The sequence below is a fragment of the Nasonia vitripennis genome, chromosome 4 (assembly GCF_009193385.2).
Source record: "Nasonia vitripennis strain AsymCx chromosome 4, Nvit_psr_1.1, whole genome shotgun sequence".
NCBI lineage: Eukaryota > Metazoa > Arthropoda > Insecta > Hymenoptera > Pteromalidae > Nasonia > Nasonia vitripennis.
This window is the reverse complement of record NC_045760.1, coordinates 10,228,475-10,244,282: the sequence shown is the minus strand read 5'-3', so window position 1 is coordinate 10,244,282 and position 15,808 is coordinate 10,228,475. Positions and strand designations below refer to the sequence as shown.

The 15,808-nt window shown below is 40.4% G+C and overlaps 1 protein-coding gene across 7 annotated transcripts in view; it reads left to right on the top strand.

Moving 5' to 3' along the window:
- The window catches only part of LOC100116327 (regulating synaptic membrane exocytosis protein 1), a 153,642-nt gene that overhangs the window by 37,016 nt on the left and 100,818 nt on the right, over positions 1 to 15,808 (top strand). For all 7 annotated transcript variants that reach the window (XR_004227595.1, XM_031929944.1, XM_031929942.1 and 4 more), the window contains exon 3: positions 3,496 to 3,875. Coding sequence is in view for 6 of the 7 variants with exons in the window: in XM_031929944.1 (XP_031785804.1) it covers positions 3,840 to 3,875 (36 nt within the window). In the remaining variant the exon portion in view is untranslated. The remainder of the gene's footprint in view (positions 1 to 3,495; positions 3,876 to 15,808) is intronic.

The window sequence follows — 15,808 nt, the reverse complement described above, 5'->3', positions numbered from 1 at the left end:
TTTTGTGGCAATGCTGTATGAGACGGGATCTTGAAAATTTTAAAGCACGTATTTTTCTCGAGAAGTATTATATGTCGCCGATTTATTTTTATTTTATTAAAGGTAGAGGAAGGTCAGAGTAATGCAAAAAAATGAAAATACACGTGGTATGAAACACAAAATTGTATAGCTTGTTAAACGCTAATATGATTAGAAGCAGCACTGTTCGATTATATTTATTAATTTCAAAAGTAATTATCTGCTTCAGAATCTACACAGTCGACTTGAAAAAATTCTTTTTTTTTGTTTTTTGTTTGCAGGGAGCCCGTAAAGTAAATACGAAATGTAGCATACTGCACGGTTTTCCCATTAATTCCTTTGCATATAAAACAATGGTAATATGGTTTTGCACGTAATGCGAAAAGTTACAGCTCACCAGATCAAATAGGAAAATGTAAAAAAAGTAATTGAAAGGCAGGAAACTCAACATATACTTTCAGTACTTTCTTCCAGGCAAATAAATGAAATTTTCTGCGCGGTGAAATTTTCTTCACATAAAAGAGTCGTAAAACTGACGAGCTGAAAATTACTGCGAACTTCACAGTCGTGGAAAATCATTTCGTTAAAAATGCGTTGTGTGTCCCTGCTTTAAAACAGATTCGTTCTCGTATGTGAATGTTAGCTCAAAAGACTAGTATATTATGTTAAGCTTTCATTTGAGTTATAAAAACGAACGTGTACCACAAAAAAGTTTGTAATTTTCCAGTAAATGATGAAACTTAAATGATAAAAATATTAAAGTTTCTTGAACGCGCTCCAGATTATAAAAATACGTATTTTTGTTCTCGGTAACGAAAAGCTCTTTAGAAATCCCAGCGCTTCAAAAGCTAGAGCATAGAAAATCGAGGGAGGGAATAAAATACATCGTCACGGATGTGCCGAGAACGAGAACTGCTCGTCGTCTCCCGCTGCTTTAACTACTAATTTCGCACGTGTTGTTGCTGCTGGGGGGTAATCGAATCGCTCGTGTATGCTCGCCTCTGACTTTTCCCCTTCCATGTGCTCGATCGCGTCTTGTGCACTTCCTTGCGTGGATTTAAGGAGAGAGAGAGAGAGAGAGAGAGAGAGAGAGAGAGAGAGAGAGAGAGAGAGAGAGAGAGAGAGAGAGAGTAGAGGGGGATGAGGATAATTTGCTAGGATATTGAGAGACTGACGGGATGTAGAGTTGCTAAGTGAGCTTTATTGCTGCAGGGGCTACACTATCACAGGATTTTCATTTTTTGATTAAAAATTTTAAAGCTTTTGGTTAAGTGGAGGATGGTTGTGGGGGTAAAAAGTTAATTAAAATTTTCGAGCGTTTTAATTAATTGTTGAAAGAAATTTGAACTTATCGTGTGAAAATTTTTCTTTAATATAGGTATATGATAAAATTTATATTAAAAACTAATGGCTTTTTTAAACAAACTAATCAAATCGTAGATATATCTTCAGGAAAAATAAACGAAGTTTTAGATTCCCACCTATTCTAGCTAAATCCTTTCATATACCAGCAATTTTTTGGATAAATACTCTGTTTTTTCGTTTTATAAAAGAATAGAAATGTCGCTCTCCCCTCTGTCAAAAGAAAAGTCGCGTAACTCGAGAATTTCGTACTGTTGATTTCGCCATATACTTCGCTGACAAAAATACGAGGATTTATGTAGCAAAAAATACGAGTAATGCCGAGCATAATTAAATGTAGAATAAATAAAAATTTTTATGCAAAATCATTTTTCAAAGGGTGGCTTGTGAAAAATTTTGCCCTGAAAACCACAGCACATTTCATTTTTCCCGCCTTTCATACGCCCATCCCGCGCATCTTGTCACGTTGCAACGTGCGCATTTAAAAGCAGCTTAACTTTTGCCGACGGTCACGAGCATAGGATAACCTTTTTACGAAATTACCGACTGTGAATGCTGGCGAAATAAAAATAGCGACGTGCAAGGCTCTTGGTTTTCTCTCTTATTTGCTTCATTTTTTTGAAAAAATCGACATTCCGCTTGATAAAAAAATAATTAAATCTTGCGATCACTAACTTGCGAATTCGAATTTTAGGAACCACTGTTCTTTCAATACGCGCTCGAAAAATAAATCCAGCCTAACCTTTAATTACACACGTGTGTCCGCCATTTCCTTTGTTTCAGTAAGGATTTGAAGCCGTGATCGCGCGCAGCCTTATTAGTGGTCGAGTGGTGATTCCGAAAGGGAATTGGGAGGGATGATAAGATTGACCTAGTTTTGAAAGAGTAGACGTATAATATTGGAGTCGTCATGTGGCTTCTTGGTAATGAATTAATTTTGAGGCTTTATGGATTTTAATTAGGATTCCACGATCATGATGGCATATGAATAAAAAACGACAGTTATACCGAATTTCAGCGTTTGTTTTTGTTGCGTATTATTGAGTTCTGCATTTATAACGAGCGTATACAAGAGTTAATTAATTCAATTTTAAACTCAATGATGTTTGCTAATTTTCAATTCATAAATCGCAAATCGATTGAAACGTTATTTACCGAGATAAATGTTTGATGTTTATTCAAAATATGTACGCGAAATCAAATGTCTCGTCTCTCATACTTTATACGTTTGAATATAGTTGAGTTGCATAAAAATCTTCATATTTCTATTTTATTAATTCAATAGATCTCTACCAGAAACAATAATCATAGGGCGATTTAACAAAAAGAACTTTTTATTTAACATGTCAATAGCTGTGAATCGTCAACAAACCAGACAGGCGTAAACAAAGATCAGGGCGTGTAAAAAAGACCTTAAAGAATCAACCCTTCCAAAGCGCGCTTCAGCGCACTTGTTTGCAAGATCGGGCAACGCCTCTTTTCAGGAATTCGAAACACGGCATTTGCCACACCAATACACAGTAGAAAGTTTTACGAGCTTCTAATTTATGCTCCCTGAACTCTGCTCACGTTTCACTGTGTCTGCTCTTCTTACCCATCCGTTGACCTTGAGCAAGGGACTCGTATTCTTTCGCTGTCTGGTCCCCTCTTTTTGAAGCCACGTTGTGCTTTTCGGTCCAAAGTTTTTAGTCAAGAAAACTTGATCTCCCCCTTTTCAACCCATTAACAGCGAAAGTTACGTTGTCCGTGAAATCGCTGGATCGAGAAAATATCGTCGTTGAGGATTTAAATTTAATTGGTTTTAAAACTCGTTCGTAAGTATTAATGGATTTCCGGTTTTATTACAAAAATGCAAAGATCATCGCGTTCCGTCTACCCGACCAAAAAACTCATCGTTGTAGATGATATTTAATTTTTAAAACTATCGCTCAAAATTATTGCACGATCGGTATTGTGCGAAATCACATTCGAAATCATCACCCACTCGACGCAAAGTTACTCGCAAACATTTGTCCAGCTTCCGATAAACATCAGAATGCTACCCTCTCCAATAACAGGCGACACGCTCAAAGCCACAACTAAATTAACATCTCTCCCTTTTTCTTCTTGTTCCAGCTAGCAGTACCCGGCTCTTTGTCAACAACGCCAAGGTCAGCACCATCATCGGGATCGAACCTCGCAGAAAGAGCAAAGGAGAAGGATCCCGCGCACAGGCGGAGGGTCAAGAGCGCGCGCGCGCGCTCCTAGACAGTATAGCAGTGGGCTCAGCCTCTCGCCGGCTGATCGCGTAGGCATGCTCGTCACGTCGCGCAGACGCTCGAGGCGAGCCGCGAGTATCCGGGGATCGTGAGGAGCGGAAGTGCCGCCGCTCTCATGAAAGAGCCGACGATACGAGAGCAAGTCAGCAGCAGCCAGAGAGTTTGCAGCAGCCTCGCCGCTGTCCACAGCCGGACGCCAATATGCTGCCCAACAGCGTCATGTCCTTCGTCAAGAAGGTCAGTACTTATCTATTTTAAATTTTCACTCTATCTGTACGGTTCGTGTTTGTTCCGTTGTCGGATTATTTCAACTTTCTCGATGAGGTGCGAATTGAAGCAGATGGCCATTGAGATAGTTCGGTATAGCTTGTGGAAAGTCGCGCCGTGTACATATCAACGGATGTCTGGTTGAGAGCGATAGCGTATAGGAACTCGAAGTTTAATTTCATTTGCGGTGTCCTGGAGCTAAATATTTGAGATTATTTCGACGTCTATATGAAATAGGGTGTAATTGTAATTTGATTTCCTAAGTTCTTGGTTGAATCGAAAATAGGTCGTGAAATGATTGAAATTTTAAAATCTCTTTATGCGAATTCGGGCGCTCGGTAATTCGTCAGATGTGTATAAATAATTCCAGCACACTTATATCATATATTTATGCAGCTTCACAAAAAGCATTACAATAATTATTAATGTGCCATTTCGCATGTACCTACTGTTTTTCTCATAAATGAATTTTCAGTAAATAACGGTAATGCATCGGTTCTTCGAAATTCAAAAAGAGCTCGCAATAACGGTATAATACTTCACTGCGAAATAACGCTAAATATAATGACGAGTATCGACCCAGAAAGTATTTACATCGAGGAAACCACACGGCTACAGTATACGAATCCAAAGCACCCACCTCTTTTTCAACTTTCACGCTGTCTCTTCCCCCCGGCCCCTTCCAAGTGTACAATATCCCACTTTTCAAAAGTTAATAATAGTTCGGAGCGCGAGAGCTGAGCTCTCGCGATTATTGCGAAGCTCGGGCGACAAATTGAATCGGAGCCGGCGCGCGCCAGGCATTGCAGCGAGAGACGCGTTCGCCCTTGCGGCCCCCGCTGCTGCTGCTGCTGACGTCTTGACCCTGACCGGGGGGTGCGTGCCTTGCTGTCTCTCGATCTTCTCTGGTTCTCTACTGTTGCACTACTGGTTGTGGGGAAGCTAGCTTACGAACGTATCCTGTAGCGGTTGAAAGGGGTTTGGTGTTTCGTCGTTGCCATGATCTTATATTACAGAATATTGTTTGATCGTACACACTGCGCGCCAATTGTGTTCGTGATGGAGGTTTATGTTAACGACGTTTTAATAAATCCACCGGCTGAATTTCCCCCTAGCTCAGGACTGCGTTCCAATTTGAATAAGAACTCATTTACCGAAAAGTCGATATTACTCGGCGAACTCCGAAAACTATGAAACCCAAACATACCGGCACATCTTTTACTACCTGCCATAAACACCGACGAAATACACGAAACTTCATATCTTTCGTTGTGGGGCCAAAGTTACTTAAATCTTCCCTCCTCGAACACGCGTATTATATATGATCCGCGGTGAGTAGAGGTTTCGGACTGCCGCTCGGACCCTTCGCTCGGAGAAGGAATTTTAGGTGCTCGTTTAGAGCTGTGGCCCTATAAACTCGCTGCGCTGGGAATTTTCGGCACTACTGCTCCAAAGTGCGTCGATGCGAAACTAGGTCAGCCAGGGTGTTTCAGGCGGCGATTCGGTCTCGTTCGACAGGGATGTTTTTTAATTGATTTACGGCTTTCGGCGCCTGTGGGAATTTCACCGATCGACAATAGCGATGAATCCTAATTGCATCAGGAAAGGTAATTCGTAGATCAGCTCCGCGGAATTCCGCACTGATTTCACGCCAATTTTCGGAGGGGTTCGGCTTTGGGCTTTGTCTTCGAATCGACGAAGTCGTTGAAAATCGGGATATAGTGAGAGGATACTGGTTATAATTGAATAAAGGAGCTCATCGATGCGTGACTGCCGAACAAACTGCAGTTCCCTACAAAATCACAAGAAAACAAACACTGCAGCCTGCACAACTTGGGTCCAATTATAATCGGCCAAACATCGGCGGGAAACCCCCTTCGAGTTCAGGACAAAAACTCGATTACCGCAAATGTTTCCAAACAACGGAGTCGCTCGAACTTCGTGAAAGCCCATCTCATCATCTCTTGCCGGACGTTGTTCGGCCGGTGCTGACTCCGCAACGGCTTATCGTCGCCTTACCATTCGTCTGGTTTCTTATTATATCGAAGTCAAGCTTGCTTTTTCACGTTTACCCCTTTTTTCCTCGTACACCTACTATCAGAACAAGGAGGGGAGAGAATGTTTACGATTGGGAGGTGCAGGAGTCGAGTGTGCTATACGCCAGATGCGGTGCAGTGGATTTCTCTCGCTTCGAAAGTCCGAATGAACCTAGCGAGAAATAGAAAATTAGAAGATCCACATCGGGAAGCGCTAAAACCTATCAAATCGAAAACCAGCGCACCGTGGTGAATCCTCCGACGTTATTATTGCAACTCCCGGTACACCTGCAGAAGCCCAAGCCTTCGATCGATGCTTGTTATACAACGCGACCTTTGCCCTCTCGAGCAATGCGAATAAACACAGGGAGCGACAGGTCGAAAGTATGCAGCAGTAGCACAGCCATTATACGCCGCGTAATATCCTCTCGCGGAAAACTTGCACCGCACGTGCTTTTACGACTGCAGCTGCGCCGCTCGCTAAACTTTCCCTTGGCGGAGAGGAGCATCTACTTATGCGCCGACCTCGCCTCGGTTGTAAAACTGGCGAGAGCTACGGCCGGGGACCATTAGATGCCGCGGAGACTCTGTGCACCGTTTAGTGTTCCGTTGTGCCTGGAGAGCTAGATTACCGTTTTATCGGGCTTCGTACTATTAGCATGATTAATTCACTGCCAGATATGGTTTTTGAAGATTGTCGAGAAGCACACTAGGGAATAGCTTCCTCTCGCGCTCGTTTGTCACGGATTCGCACAAGAGATATGTGTAAAAGCATGCAGTTAAGGGGATGTGGGAGCTGAAACACTGTTTTTCTGTTCTATAAAACTTTTTGAATAAAGCTTGCAATGAAAAACCAAGACCAGAGCGCCATAGTGTTGAGTTTAGTAAATCATTCTACCGAAAAAAAAATACCAATCGGACTTTTGGTTTTTGTAAAAGTTGTGAAATACAAGCGGGTGTTTACGCGTGTTTATGCGATTACAGCGCCAACCTCGAACACTAATTTTACTTATTAACTTTTTTTAATTTGAAACTTCATCAATATAATGAGCAGATCGCCATAGGTTTGAGATAAGTGAGTCATTCTACCGATAGAAAATGTCAATACGGCTTTTAGTTTTTTTTTGGCATTTGAAATACTAAATACCCCGTGGCGGATTTGCAAAGCTATAGCTTCCACCTCCCCTTAAGGCGACAATAATGACGCACCAGAAATGAGAAGGAAAAAAGGGGCGAAGAGCCGCGACTAATAATGAAGAGTTACAGTTGAGCAAATGAATGGTTCGCGATGGAAAACTAACCTAACTTGAAACATAAGGGGAAAATTGTAGAAAAGAATACGCGTGCTGGCGCGAGTATCATCAGAAATAACGTATATATACGCCACATTGTTATCGCATGTTATACGAGCAAAGTTCGTTCTTTCTAACCCTGGAGTGCGCATACTTTGCAGCAGTGGAACATTCAACTTTTTTACACTCGGCTGCTGCTTCAGCGAGGGCTTAATGAAAAAATACTCATTTAGTCGTGCCGGGGAACAGCGCGACTTAATTTACGGTGCCAAGTTTCTTTTCGTGGTTGGAATTTCAGTCGTTTTAATGAATTTATCGCACGAATTTTAATGTCGCCTGGGCGGATTCATTCTTCCATTGGTGGTTCAGAGTTTACCGCTGAGGAGTGCGGTATAAGGGTATCAATTTTAATGGAGGCACTTGTTGAATTAGCGATTACTTAACAGCAGTTTGATTAGGCTTCATAATGATGTCGGACGTTTTAATGAAGATAAAATCGATCTGTTGTCATGCTTGGATGAAAATTGATTAGATTATGGGCAAATGCAGAATTATCAATGAGCTGTCGTCTTGTTTGTTGATGATGATGATGATGATAATATTTTTCTGAATTGCTGATAGGCTATCAATTCACAAAGCCGAAACTCGAATAATTTAGCGGTAATATATGCGTAACTTTTCAAATTAATTGTATCAGAGCATTAAAGTATAAAAAAATATAATCCTTGTCGCTATTGAGATTTTTTAAATACGAACTTCGATGTTTATTATTTACGCGCACGTAACATATTTCAGCATGAACGAATACTTTGAAAGTGTTCAATGATTAATTTCGAAAATTTAAAATTTAATTATTCAAAGGTGATATACATATATCTTCCCAAATGAATTTCATCCGGACATTCACGTATGAAAAATACAAGCCCTTTGATTCAAATGCTTGAAGCTTTGCTACCCTTTCTGTACGCTTTGTTACATTTTTTATATTTGTGTAGTCGGCACATATCCGCATCCAAATTCATATTTTTTCACACACACACACACACACACACACACACACACACACACACACACACATATATATATATATATATATATATATATATATATATATATATATATATATATATATCCAAAGCTTTGACCTAAAATTCATATTCAAATTTCAGATTTTATTTATGCTGATAGTTTGTTCTGTTATGTTACACTTATTACGTTATTTAAACCAAAATAAAATATATTTTTACTTTGTAAACAATTTCGTTTCGTTATTTTTACTATGAGCAAAATTTTCTCTTTCTCATTTATCATACTTTAGAATCATCCATCTTTTCAATAATTTTTTTTCTTGATATTCTAGTTTTCTTTTCATATACTTTTTCGTCACTTCCTTCGCCAAATATGATTTCCTTCTTTGAGGGCGTACAAGTCGAAGATAGTTCGATCCATCCGAGTATATTTTTGCTGATGCTCTCTATACATCCGGAGTGGAATATTTTTTCCACTGTTACTGGGCGCTCCTATATGGCGATGCTTTTTCCTCGATATAAAATTAAATATACCTTTTAAGTTAGGGAAATCTCGATAAATATTCATCGAAGCGAAGATCTATTGTTGATTGACTATCTTGCCACCAAGCGTTGGCAGTTACGTAAAAGTGAAAAAAAGAATGACCTATCATTTGATTAACAAGTAAAAAATCACTTACCCTAATCAAATCCACGCAATTTGCATGATCGTAGTCGCTGGATAATTGTTATTAAAATTTCAAAGTTAAAACCATACAGGGAATGAAATTGGTTCTTCTTACATTCAGAAATGAAAACAATTCAACTAACTGAGTGATAAACGTCCGATCATACATCAAGAGGCAAAGTACGTACGCGTCCCTTTGCATGCGAACCTTCTCAACATTCACACACGGATGTCAACTCTGGGCCAGCCAATAACAACAGCCAATAACAACATTTACAGCCGAGCCATCTATGTGTACAAACTCACCTCGGCTGCTTCTCCGTGCACGGCTAGTTGCGCCAGAATCAACAAAGCGATGACCTATAGAGAGGAGAAGCTCCCGTTAGTTTCCGATCGACCTGTTTGCGCTGGCCGATCATCATCGTTCAACGGACGCCAAGCCAAGCCTTCGAGGGAGCGTTTATAATCGCGGCGTTGTGATTTGAGAGTGACAGAGGTCTAGTTTGCGCGCGATGAATACTTTCAAAGAAGCTCCGCTTGGGGTGCTGCTTGCCGAGACATGGTAAAGAAATTCGAAACGAGGAAATAGCCACGAACGTTCATACTCCCATTCTCATACATCAATTGCCTTTCAATAATTATAATACAGGTATTCCTCGTACATATTCAATTCCAAACGCTCCATCGACCATGAACGGTAGAACCTTTGCAGAGGTCAAAATTAACCCGTTGCGCACATTGCGGCAGCGTCGACGTTCCACGCAGTACTTTTGCTGATAACAAAGAATGACTCTGCAAAGAAATACCTGCTGCCGAGACTAAGCGAATTGCAACAAGTTGTCAGTGTTATCTCGGATGCTGCGCGACAATGCGATGCGCAAACGCACAAATAAATGCGTTTGTCGGTTTATCCGCGGTATGCGGGCGTGTCTGGGCTTGTTAACTGAAAGCAAGATTTTGTGGGAAAGTTTGAGTGCCTAATAATAATTTAATAATACACACCAGTCTTTACATTTATTACACAGTACTTTATGTTATATCTTTAATGCATCAGAATTAATTCATATGTTAAAATACCTTTTCTCTATTTTGTTAATGATGAATAAATTTTGATAATACTTTCTGTTTTGCTGATATCATTAAGCTATTGCTTTTGCTCTTTGGATCTCGTTACTTTTTACCTTTGGTAATCAGGTTCTCAGTTTTTATCATAAGTAAACTTTGCATGTAAATTTGCAATAAATTTCAGAATAGCTTCCTAGGATAATACAGTATTTTACTTAACATTTACGCAAAGTTATCTTATTTGTCAAAAGTCGTTATCTTAAATGGATCTGTAGCTTAATAAGCGATGAATCGCAATCTTTATATTCCTTTCCTGATGGACTGAATCCAATAATTGCCGAGTCTCCATTTGCGCTTCTTTTCTCTCTTATCTACCTTGTTACATCTTAATTTCTTCATCCTTTTTTTCTTGCTCTATAAGATGACCGTATTTTAATTACTTCTGGACAATGGATTGACTTTTTTGAGAAGGCATTTAATATTTTATCTTCCGCTAATAACACGACTGACAAAGATATTCTCAATTCAATGTTAATACTTACAACGATTGACATTAATGGAGTTAAGGAAGATATAATAAAATAAATTCAATTTTCCGATTTAAAGTCTAAGTTAGCCATTAACTTCGTACCCTATACAGGTATCACTTCGACTTTTTAAGAGGCATAAAAAGCGAATCCAGAGGCGAGTGACACTCTCCGCTGCGCTTCAAAGTCCTTGAATCGTGTTACGATTGCTTTACTGACCATGGATGCAGCCGGCCGGATTCCCTTTTATTCCCTTTGAGCTTTTTTATCATTCCCCTTCCTTTCTTCTCCAGCCATTGTTGCATTAGCTCATTGTCTGCCATTTTGCACTCGACTTGCGAGATATCATTCGCGCCGTTGTCCTTCTTTCCTTATTTATCACCTCTGCGTTTCTGGAATTTCAACGGCACTTACAGCTTAACCTGTGTTGCCTTGTATGCGTGGGGCTTACGACTATTGTTGGCGAAAGAATATTGTATTTGTGGTTATTGTTACGATGTTAAATAGTGTATAGCGTAGTACATTTTACATCCTGCCTCTTTTCTACTTTTTTATTAAAAGTTTTTGATTGAATTAAAAATATAGCATTGCAATGTTAATCTGAATATTTCAAAAACAAAAAGTCCAGTTATCTTCAACTAATAAAATCTGTCGAACATACACTGACACTCACAGCATCGTAAAATTCTCTTTCGCTTCGAGGCTTGACGTATACTTGTGCGCTTTTATCTACGTCTGTCTCGTGCTTCCGAGTGATGCGATCCCTTTCCCTAAACGGCAGAGCGCACCTTTGAAGTTGGACATAAATCAGTGAGTGAACAGTTTCCGCGTCCGCATTAATTTTCCAAACGATCCTTGCGTCACTATCTGCTGCGTGTCGACGCGTTGATGCGAAGACGGTAAACATTTTTTGTTACTTATTTGTTTTAAATCATGAGTTTTAAAGCTTTTGAATTAAGTGTAAATTTTAGACTATGTCAATTGCATAAATAAAATTTTAAGTATTTTTTTCCTGGGTCAAAGAAATACTGTTATTTTTTCACTTATAGTTCTTGGAATATGGACCTTGATAATTGATACGGTCACGATCTTATATAGTTAAAGAAGAGCTATACTCTTGTTTTTAAAATTGATTTCTTTCATCATTTAAATAGTTCTTTATAGAACTTGGATTCAATTCTGAAAGCAATTCAAATGCTGTGTGTATCTAAAGCCTCCTTTGCATGGAGAGAGACCCTTAAAAATGTGCACCACTAGCGCCGGCAGCATTTCATTCAGCTTCGCAAACAATATTCAATCAACGTCCCTCTGTCCCTCTCGTACATATTTCTTTCTTTCTTCGGACCATCCCTTTTGTTTTTTGTCACCCCATGTTCTAGTGCGTCGGCACGCGCTCATGAGCGCGACTCACATATACAAATCTCTGGCTTTTATCATGGACCGAGTCGGTCACTTACGTTCAATATACGTAAGCTCAATTTCCAGGCAGGCGGACGGTAAACATTTCTAGAGTCAATGCGGCCAGGTTTAAAATAACAGCAGAAAGATAAGAAAACATCAGCTATTATACCCATAATTTAGAGTAATTTAAAACTACTATTTTCTTTAATTTCGATGTGAAAGATTGTTTCGCATAAGATAAACATTTTAGAAGATCCGGCCTTCTTTTCGATTAAAAAAAGTCGTAGATTATAAAACAGAGTTTTTCAACAATTTCTTATAAGCTTCATAGGCAAAATATAGTGATAAAAAACTGCCATCTTCGCGAAACTGATATACCCGGACGGACGGCAGTAACGATTTCCTTTTACGCGATAGGTCATAAAACAGCTGCGGAGCCGTCGAAGATTTAGCGATTTTTGATTGCCATTTCGAAACTGCGGCTATACACTAGATTCACGAGAAACGCAGTCGCAGGTCTGACCGAACGACGCGCCTGGGGCCTCCAAAAAGAGAAAGAAAACACGGACAGAGACAAGAGATAGAGAATTGCCGCACACTCATGGCGATAGAAATTGTTCTTTACGTTTTATTTTGCGGTTTTGTTTTGAAAACGTGCGTTAGCGAAAGTTTTAAAGACAATCTTTCAAATTAATATCGCTCGTAGCACTGATGAGGCCATTTTTCTTTAGGAAGTAGCGATTTCATGTGGCGAACGTAGTTGTGGTTTAGAATTTTTCTGTGGCATATTAACATAGACACCTTTTGAAGTAGTTAGTTTTAGCGAAAAATTTCACATGCTCTATCGAAAGCCAGCAGAAATTTTATGCACACATTCTTCGCACCTCGGAAAATAAAAATTTCACAACTGTTACATAAAGAACTTTTATCTTTCCAAACTACGTTCCGTGCATGTAAAAGTTCCGAAGAAAGTTTCAAGTGCGCATGTCGACTTCTCTCGATTTTCTCGCAATCCATATTCGCATGACAATAAGAAATTTGGCAAAAGCTCGGAAGTCAAGCGATTCCGGAGATTCGTATGATATAGCCTATAGCTATACCATGTCTGCAGTTAAAATTTACACATTCGTTCGATGACTTGTCGTGTTATAAATTTAATAAAATAAATTGCGATTGTACGACTTGATAGAGTGACGATGCGAATGCAATTTCATCCGACAATACATACTTATCTCTTTTTTCTTCGGAGAATGCCATAAACCACTCAAACAGATCTGCGTTCTCGGTAATAATTTAAATTTCCGTCGCCTTATAGGCTCGTTGAGAATCACCTCATGAAATTTCCGAAGCAGCAGCCACCACTCTAACACTGTAGGAAATTCAAAAAGAAATTTCCTTACGAACAGACTCTAATGCACTCGCGTTACTGCATTGGCACTTCGTCGTTTCCACTCGAATTTTCCCTGCTGGATAACGTTATGTCGGGGCGAAGGGTGGCGGCGCGGCCTGACGAGAGGGATAAACACGATTTGCTCGGGCGCGCGTGAAATTTCACCTCGTTTATGGTAATCGCGAGGCTGCCGTGGCTGCCGCTGCTATATGTACTTATGAAATTCGTGGAAGAGGGCCTGGAGCACGCGATGATGATGCAGGTGCATGGAGTTGCGACGTAATTAAGTGTAGAAGGTAGTTCGTTATGGAGTTTCGGAGAGCTTTTGTTTGCGCCTTTTTGAATTGTTTGCGAGGCGCGTTTTTCATAAACAGATATGATACTTTGCATTACTGCGTTGAACCGATGTTTTTTGACCGGCAGACAAAAAGTTTCAATCAATCGTCAATCGTTAGTCGAAGGTAGTTCATTCACAATTTCTCTTGCATAGAATTTCATCGTATACTCAGTCGATAAAAAAAGAATTCATAATAAAAAAAAGCACAGTGATCCATCTCCTTCAATAATCCTCGTGCGGTCCGAATCGAGAGAAACACGAAAAAGCTTCACACAAAAAAATCTACCTCGTCGAAATTTCAGATTCATGATATGCGGGCACTGTGCAAAACACCGCAGCGAGAGCTCGTATCTATTCCGCCTCGATTTTTATGAATGGGCAAATCTCTCCGTGCTCTTTCATTCAAAGGCAAAGTCGAGATTACATACGCTTTTTTTCCCATCTCTTCCGTCGAGCTTCTCCGAGAGATAAATATATAGGACAAGAATACATTAAGGTTCAAAATAAAACTGTGAAATCATTGTTGATCAGATATTATGACTTTATTGGAATCTCCTAACGATCAGGTCCTGGTGTGACTTTCTCTCACAAGTTGTCGCCGAGAACTGACGCTCTACTCATTAAACGCCGCTGAAAACTCGGGCCCGCTAGAACAAAGACGCTTTCTCGAGGACTACCGAAGGGACTCGAAGCAGTGCGCGCGCTCCTCTAGATCTATAGCTATACACACGCAGTCATATGTTCACGCGAACGCCTTCCGCCACTCGACTCTCTGGCCTGGCAGTCACAGATCGGCCCTTTTAGCCTCTCTGCACTGAAAGTGACCCTCAAAACCCGCGGAGTAAAACTCCTAGAGGGGGTCGTGGCAGTCTAGGAATGATTATAAAATCACTCCTAACCGTATTAGCCTGGAGCCACGAATCGCCTTGTCGATTCGCGTATATGAGAGCCAAATGACGGGAAAACGTTCGCTAAAACTACTAATAGGTAAAATATATTATTAATAAAGAATAAATACGCCGCACTTACTCTTATCCCTAGTAGTCCTCGGTTACGTCCGGAACAATAAACTTGCTTTGGCTCGCGCGTCGTTATCTTGAGCGCAGGGAAAAAATATCTTCCGAAGGTATCGCCTTCGAGTTTAAAAAGAAGAAAGAGGGAGAGAGACATGCGCGGATTTTGTCGGATGATCACTGACGGGAGAGGGAGTTCCTCGGCACAAAGGAGGTTTTGAGAAAGACTCGCGCGACTGAGTGAGATGCGCAGTAGCATTGGAGAAACGGTGAATACGTACTGGGTTCTCTCTCTGGAAGATTCAGATTTTCATATGGCAGGATTTCCTTTTCGACGAGCACGTACGCGATGGTTTCATCTATCCGAACGAATCGAGTAAACCCACTATGCTATAATCTCCGAAAATCATTTTCGAATTTATACTTCCTCCTTGCGTATATAATGTATACCATTATAAAACTGAACGGCATGCCATCAAGTTTTACCTGCGTAATCCTATAAACACACCTAAAAGATCAGCCAAGTGATTTATCTCGAGGAATATAGTCCGGCGCTCTTACCTTGACTGGATCGTCGAGAGGCTTGATGTACGTAGCGGTTAATTGGACGCGCAATGCTCGCATTCTGGTAAGCAGTACGAAGGTATTCCGAGGATCCAGACTCAAGGGCCTCGATATTTCCTGGCACTTGACCTCCGCGCTCGTTCTTTTGGCTTGAGAGGATCCAAATATTTAGACGGTAAACCGTACTCAGTCAGATTATTTTCTTGTGAATTGTTCGGTTTAATGCGGGTCAATTTACATTTTCAAAAAACATAAACTAGTCTACATTTTATATCTATAACTTTAAAGCTGCACTAGAATAGTTGTCATACCATTTGCGTTCTAAATGCAGATCAGTTTTAGCAGTAAAGATGGACGCTTCTTCTGACCAAGTCTAAGAATCAGTTAGCGTAATTAACCCGTTACTCTGCCGTCCTAAAACAAAACACTCGTCCGTCTTTCACTTGACAATTTCATCGCGAGTAGACGCAGCAACGGAAAAGGGCTGTGCTCTCCGCCATGACCAAACACTCGAGAGTGCGCTTGAAACAAGATAGAAGAAATAGGCCTTTGTCTCGGCGCTTCCTGTGCGACGATTTCTCAC